A 7,757-nucleotide genomic window follows, 5' to 3' on the forward strand; every position below is an offset into this window, starting at 1 on the left:
GGCTAGAGAAACAGGCTTGGAACCAAAGGGAGCAGGGCAGTAGGCAACAGCAAGGAGCTGCTCCACTGAGGTCTGGCTTGGACCATCCAAGCTCTGCTGCTGGCACTACCATGCCCCCCTGGCTCTACCATATTGCTGCTACTGTACTTCGGTCACTGCTACCATCTGTAAACTTCCCAGCTGCCCCAGAGGGAGTATGACAACTCAAGACTCAGAATACCAGGGGTGTGTGTGTGTGTGTAATTTGCTGACGAGGTCATATGCCCACAACATCAAGGCCAGAATGGGGAGTCTGGCCCCCTCTGCTTCAGTAGTAGGTGCTCCCAACCCAGACGCACACAGTGAAGATTTCTTCAAAAGTAGTAAGGAGATTCCTCAAAAATAGAAAATAAGGATACGAAGCTCTCTACCGCAGTCTACTACTGCTATGGCTGCCCAATACCCCAATATACTCTATATATTTGCACTTTAACAACCTTTTTTTTTTTTTTTTTTTACTTAACAGATAGCAACTGTATGCTGCATAGCCAATGCAGTCATTTCTCCAAAAGAAAATCCAAAGCCTTTTTTTTTTTCTTTTAAAGCTAAGATAAGGTTTATTTTGGGTAATTTTAGACTTACAGAAAAGTTGCAAAGACAATACAGAGAACTCCCGTATGCTCCTTACCCAGCTTCCCCTTGTGGTAACAAACATAACTGGTATGTTTGAAAACCCAAGGTCTTTGTTAGCTCCCTAGGGGTGTGTATCTCTCTTATTTCTGTCACAATGTTGCTTGATATTCTAAAACTCGTGCACTGAGCTGTGATGCAGTAGTAACACATCCTAAATACAGTAGAAGGGGAAAGAGAAAGGGGAGGAGAAATTAGCGGCAGTAAATATAACACAGCAAGAAAGGAAATAGCTTTACCTTCAGAAGATGAAGGGAAAAATTCAGGTAAGCTGAGATACTAGGGGTTTTGCTGAAGACAGGGAAAGGATCTGGGGTTTTGGCAAGAGGTTGGAGATCAGATAAGGGAAAGTTAGTCAAGTGTATGGGTCCGCCTGATCCGTGGTGACTAGGAAAACAGTCCTGGTCATTTTTTAGGGGAAGGCAGCTAATCAGGTCCAGGCACTCTGTCCTCAGCTGCCGCATTAGGGTCAGGTTGTGTTGGTATGGAAGCCCTACTCAAGAACTTGTGCAGCTTTAGGGACCCTGCTGTGGGTGTGCGTGAGGCTTGGAAGGGAGTCTTCATGGCAACACAGGAAGTGCTGGGAGCGCCTGTGAATCTTGCTGAGCTGTGCGGCCGATGTTTTCTTATCAGGAAAACACGGCCTACCGAGGTGTGGTGCCGTGGCCCCGCAAAGAGACACTTAGGAAGTATGGTATGCTCTTGCCCTGTAAATCCAAGTTCTGAAGGCTTCCTTTACAGCATGCAGTGGGTACCATGCCCCTGGAGGACGTGACGACTTCACTGGCCCCTCTTGAGTCCTACAGAAGCATGTGGGCCTCTGCGAGCCTGCCTCAGATCCTTCAGCTAACCGCTGATGTAGCCCAACCTACTCTGTATAAAATATAAAACACTGAAGAAAATCTTCCTAGTGCTTGGCCACGAGTGACATCTTTACAAATCACAAAATATTAATTGCTAACCATAATTCAAATTCCTTTTTTTAAAAAAGAGTCCCTTTGAATACATAAATACATAGGATTTAAAACATTTTTTAAAGATAGATGGATTAAGTAGAAATAAAATCTCAGTGAAACTGGGATGGAAGATAATTTTCTTAATCTGATAAAGGAATCTAAAAGAAACAGTAAACATGCTTAATGATAATTAGAAAAATTTCCAGGGACGTTAGGAAAATGGAACGGTGACATTACTACCACAATTAAGTATTGCCCTGGAGGTGCTAATAAATGTAATATTTTTTGAAAAACCAAAATTAAGCTCTAAAAAATTAGAAGTATATTTACCATAATTTCTAAACAGTATTATCTGTAGAAACACAAGAAAATTATTAGAATTAGTAAGCAAAATTCTTCATGCTTGGTGAGTAGGTACATATTAAAATTAGTCTACCAACAATTAGGAAAAGTATCCCATTCACAATAACAGCAGAAACTATAATATGGAATAATCTTTAACACAAAAACTTTATGGAGAAAAGAAAGCTTTTCTAAAGAATAGATTCCTGTGCTCGCTTCGGCAGCACATATACTAAAATTGGAAGAATAAAGAGATTAAATGTTCATTGATAGAAGAATTACTGTTTTAAAGTGGCCATACATTGAAAGCAATACCAATAAAATTGCTACAGTTTTTAAAGTAGAATGTGAGAAAATGATTATAAAATGTATATGGAGCTGTAAAGGTACAAGAATAGCCAAGACAATCTACAGAAACAAAAGGATGGAGGATGAGGAGACCTGCCCTGTGAGTTATGAAGACAAAGTGGTATCTGCATGAATAGACAAACAGCATAGAGGATCAAGAAACGGACCCACGTATATTTTGAAATTTGGTATACAATATAGGTGACATTTCAAATCAGAGTAGAAAGATAATGCTTCAGTAAATTATGTTGGAAGGACTAGCTATCCAAATGATATAAAATTAGATTCCTTCATCATAACCATGCACAGAAATAAGTTTCTTATGTGTAAAGGATCTAAACAAAAAATAAAATTACAGAGAAAACTTTCAGAAAAAGAGAAGACTGCAAAGCAGAATAATACAAAAGCAAAACCTGTAACAAAATAATGTCTGTTATAATTTAAATCCTTTGTCCAAGTGACACCATAACCAAAAGTAAAGACATGCCGTTGACAGCAGCTCCAAAAATGAGCTAATAGGAAATGTAATTTACAGAAGGAAACAAATCAAACCCTAAGTATAGGATAAAATTCTCAAAATTGTTAGTAATCACAGCAAAATAAAACAATAATGACATGACTTTACACTATTAGGCTGGCCATAAAAGGGAAAAGTAGAGAAAGCTAGATAGATGATGCCAAGTGTTTATGGGCATATGACGATACAGGAGCCTAAGGATGGAGGCTGCCTTTCCCCCGGTCACAATCTGAAGGACTTTGGCCAATCCCAGGTATGTGTTCCAGTAGTGCAATCTGTCTATAGCAGGTTCAGGGTCACAGTTCTCAGCTCCCCAGCTCATCTCCTATTCCGGTCAACACCGAGGTTGCCTTCTCTATCATTCCCTGCAATTGGCAGTGGGGGTGCGTAGGTTTACATCCCAATCTCCTTGACTCTGAGAGTGCAGGTTTTGAGGTCCTGGCTCAGTGTGGGACCGATTGCTGTGCTCCTCTAGTCATGCCATCCAGCACCTAGGTGGCTGCAGTGTGTGTCTCAGTCGTTCCCCAAAGTGGGGGCACCCTGGTGCAGATGAGGTGCCAACGATGGGAGAGAAGGAAGTGTTCGGCGGAATTTGAGAAGGGACATATGTCCCAACTCAGCCCACACTTTGTACCCCTCAGGTCCTCCCATTATGTATGCCCCTCCGACTACACTACGATGCCTCCTCCATGGAGAATGAAGGCATCCTCACTCTAAGCGTGATCAGAGTCCCAGGTGGTGGCCAGTTCTGGTCTGGAAGCCTACAAGAGTGTTAGTGAAAAAGAGAGTCCCCTCTGCTGGATTCCCTTCAGTTTGATGGTACATTGGGCAGTCTCGGCTATTTACTTGGTGGGGTGACCCTTCATCCCCAAGGTGATGGTCATGGTTGTTTCTGTGCTCACTGAGATACATTGCTGGGTGATTCAGTTTAGAGAAAGCCCGGTTATTTCTAGGTTTCAGACACACTCCACCCTCCTCCCATTACATACCGGTACTAGCAGTCCTAGTCCTGACTGTCAGTTATAACCTCAGTCGTGATAGGCACTCCTTTCTTTGCCTGTTGGGCCACTGACAAAGAACAGAGTAGTCGGGTGGTCATCGCAGCTTCTACTTAAGAGGAAAATTGCTGTGACGCCTGAAAGAATTGTCTCCACTCCTATCCCCAGGAACTCGGGCCTGTCATCACTGAGAGCCCAAGGTTAGCTAATAAATGAATGAGAGCAGTAGTCCCATTTGGTACTTGTTTCCTCCAAATTCAAACTTCAAAGAGACCCACCAAAACTTTTTTTATAATCGGTGAGATATTTGAGGTGCAGCAACTTGCTCTTCACCTGAGAAGAAATGTCCTGACGTGCCTTTGGGAAGGTTCCCAGTGCATGGTGACCCTGGCCAACTAAGCAGGTTGGAGTGGTGATCAAGGTGCTTTTTGACCTGCAGAGATCTGAGGTGGTGTTTGATACACCATAGTTCCCTAGGGGTCATATAAATGGAGAACCAATGAGAGTGCTATTTATTTATAGAAACAGAAAAAACATGAGAATTAGTGAACTAGATGTCTTCCACCTCAGTGGAAAGTTAAGCTCCCACACCCAACTCCGGGCTCTAAACTTACAGATCCAGAGCACACTGATTGAAAGGAAGGTCAGTTCCTCTTGAGTAAAGTTCTAGAACTCTGTCACAAACGTGATGGACTCTGCTGGGTGGCTTCAGGTGTTTTCACCCAAGTAATAGTCGTTAATCAAAGGTGAGTGCCTCATGTCAATAACTTATCTCCTTCCAGTCTTAAATTCTACCTTCCCTCATCTAACACCAAGATTACCTTTAACACACATGCCCCATGCCCTATTATTAGGCAGGTCTTATAACTCTTTTGCTATGTAGGCATTTCTTCCCAAAGCAGAGTTTGCATTTCTCTTTCCAGGCTCTGCTGGTCCCTGATTCTTGGCACTAGACCGGAGGCAATAAGGAGTGAGGGGTGGGCCCTGAGAAGACCGTCACTGTGCAAGACACCCCCCTCGGGAGAGGCTAATACCCCTGGTAATGTGGAGGGGGCTGTTTCTGCCATCAGGAAGGGCAACTGGGGGGGGGAGGGTAAGGAGGGAGTCAAGATTCTCAGATTGTTCACTCAGATATCCCAATTCTTTCCGTATCTGGGCCTGATTTTTACAAGAGACCTGCTGAGGCTGTACATTAGTCTCCTTGGCAGCCCTGCTTGGTATCTTATCACAAGATGCCAGCCAGATTTTCAGCAGTCTGCCCTGTGGTGGCAGAAGGCAAGTTTCTCTGGCTTTCAGCGAATACCTTACATTGGAGGATGACTGTCATTTACTTTTTCTAAAGTGACATGTTATTGTACTTCATCAAGTACTAAAGGGGAAATTAATCTCAGATTGGTCATTGACCAAGAGAGAGAGAAACAGGCAGAAGTCACAGAGAATCTAAGAATTAGGTCACAAAGCGTCTTTCCCAATACGTACATCACACCTGCAGCTACAGAACACGTTTTCTTTGCAAATACACAGAGCATTGACCAAAAAACGAATGTACTGCGAAATAAATCAAGTCTCAGTAAATGTTAAAGAATTTATATTATTCAAAGTATGTTCTCTGACCACGATAAAATTATTTTAGAAATAAATGACAAAAACAATCAGATTTTGTTTTAAAATTAAGAAGCATACTATAAAATAACCACGTCAAAGAATACATTGAAAGAGAAGTTTAAAATTTTTGAGCTAAATGATGAAAATGTGACGCTAAACCAGTATTCAGTGAAATTTTATAGCCTAAGTGCCTACATTGGGAAAGAAAGGAAAGGCTGAAAATTAATGTGCCTCCATCCATCTTAAAATGTTAGAAAAGAGAACACAAAAATGAATTTAAAATTGAAATGAATATAAAAACAAGTTAAGAAAATAGAAAAAAAAGACATAATAAAGAGGAACAGCAAACGTTAAAATTTGGCTTTTTGACAAGACTAATTACATTGACAACTCCCTAGCAAGACTAACAAACATGAAAAAAAAAGACCACACAAAAAGCCAACAGCAGGAATGTGAAAGAGGAGAAAAGCAGAAGGTATTATGAATAATTATATACAAATAAATTCTTAATTTCGTTGACATGAATAAATTCCTAGGAAAGGATTACCCACAAGAAGGAATAAGAAAAGTGAATAGTCTTATGTTCATTAAAAATAGCATTGAAGAGTGTTGCGTGTTCCCCCTCAAATTAACAGAGATGTGGGTGGCAAATAAGCACAAGAAAAATGTTCAGTATCATTAGTCATTGGGGAATGCAAATTAAAACCACAGCTACTAGAATAGGTAAAATTTTAAAGAGAAAAAATGATGAATGCTGATGAGGATGTGGAGCAACAGGAACTCTCACACGTTGCTGGTGGGAATGCAAAATGGCACAGCCACTTTGGCAAATAGTTTGGCAGTTTCTTATAAAGTTAAACATGCACTTACACATGAACCAGTGATCTTATTTCCACATATTTACCCAAGAGTAATAAAATGATATGTGTACCGTAAGAAAGAATCTAACTCCATTAAAAAAAAATGTTGGGCCGGCCCAGTGACTCAGCTGGTTGGAGCGCCATGCTCCTAACGCTGAGGTCGCTGGTTTGATTCCCACATGGGCCAGTGAGCTTCGCCGTCTACAGCTAAGAACAACGGCTCTCCCTGGAGCTGGGATGCGGTGAGCAGCTGAAGGTTGTCATGAGCAGCTGTGGGCTGCTGTGTGAGGCCATGAGCTGCCGTGAGCTGCTATGAGTGGCCGACCAATGACCAGCGACTGACTGCCTCAGCTGGGGGAGGCCAGGCTCATAATACCGGCATGGGCCATGGAGCTGTGTCCTACGCAACTAGACTGAGAAACAACGGCTTGAACCTGAGTGGGGATGGAGGGGGAGAGGCGGAGAAGAGGAAATAAAAGAAAACAAGACATTGCCACAGCCAACCCAACCTTCAGCAACTACCACCCTGATCTATCAGCCACCAACATCAAGGCAAGACTCTCCACCAGCAAACAGATTATAACTCGCTGAAGGCTCAGATGGTGGTTAGCATTTTATTCTTTAAAAAATAAAAAGTTTGTTGACAGTTTTTAAACCTAAGACCTCTCTCTTACTCTCTTCCCCACATCTAGGCAAGCAGACGAGCTCAGCCCAGGTGCTCCCTTCCTTGATGAAGAGGGGAGTTTCAAACCATCAAATCCCTGCCCAGGCTCAGGAGCCCTCACCCTAGCCCCACCCCCCAACCACCATAAAAACCCCAACCCAGCCTCTTTTCCTTGATCTTTCGAGTCATTTTTGGCACCTGCCTGGTAGCCATCCTGCTCTCCCCAAAAAGCCTCATTATGTGAGTAAGAAGTCTTTTCTTGTGTGTGGGTGGCATTATCAGTCATGACATCCAGACCAAACTTGGCAGATCTGCCTCTGCAGGGTGACTGCATCTATGCAAACGCTGTGCATGAATGTTTATAGGAAATTTATTGGTAATAGCCAGAAACTAGGAACAACCCAAATGTTCATCAATTGGTGAGCAGGTAAACAAATTGTGGTTTCCTACATAGTGGAATACTACTCAACAATAAACAGGAACAAAATTCTGATAAATGCAAAAGCAAGGATGAGTCTCAAAAATGTTATGCTAAGTGAAAGAAGTCAGTAACAAAGGCTATGTACTGTATGAATCCACTTATAGGACATTCTTGAAAATAAATGCAAAACTATAGAAACAGAAACCAAGTCAGCAGTTCCTGGGCCTGGGGGTAAGGAGAGGAGATTGAACACAAAGGGGCACAAGAGAATTTTGGGGTTAATGGAAATGGCCTGTGGCATATGATGTGTATACGAGTATCTTTGTCAAAATCCACTGAACCGTATACCTATAAAGAGTGAATGAACTGCATATAAA

General features: G+C 42.1%; 1 protein-coding gene across 6 annotated transcripts in view; it reads left to right on the forward strand.

Annotated features, from left to right (window-relative positions):
• Window positions 1-7,126, forward strand: part of CDK20 (cyclin dependent kinase 20) — a 45,659-nt gene extending 38,533 nt beyond the window's left edge. For 2 of the 6 annotated variants that reach the window (XM_074330231.1, XM_019721211.2), the window contains one exon: window positions 4,754-7,126. In XM_074330231.1, the coding sequence (XP_074186332.1) occupies window positions 4,754-5,150 (397 nt within the window). In that variant the 3' untranslated portion in view covers window positions 5,151-7,126. The remainder of the gene's footprint in view (window positions 1-4,753) is intronic. The other 4 variants (XM_074330230.1, XM_074330229.1, XM_019721195.2 and 1 more) reach the window with 4 other exon arrangements.
• The last annotated feature ends 631 nt before the right edge of the window (window positions 7,127-7,757 follow it).

This window comes from Rhinolophus sinicus, linkage group LG04, assembly GCF_036562045.2.
Source record: "Rhinolophus sinicus isolate RSC01 linkage group LG04, ASM3656204v1, whole genome shotgun sequence".
Classification (NCBI taxonomy): domain Eukaryota; kingdom Metazoa; phylum Chordata; class Mammalia; order Chiroptera; family Rhinolophidae; genus Rhinolophus; species Rhinolophus sinicus.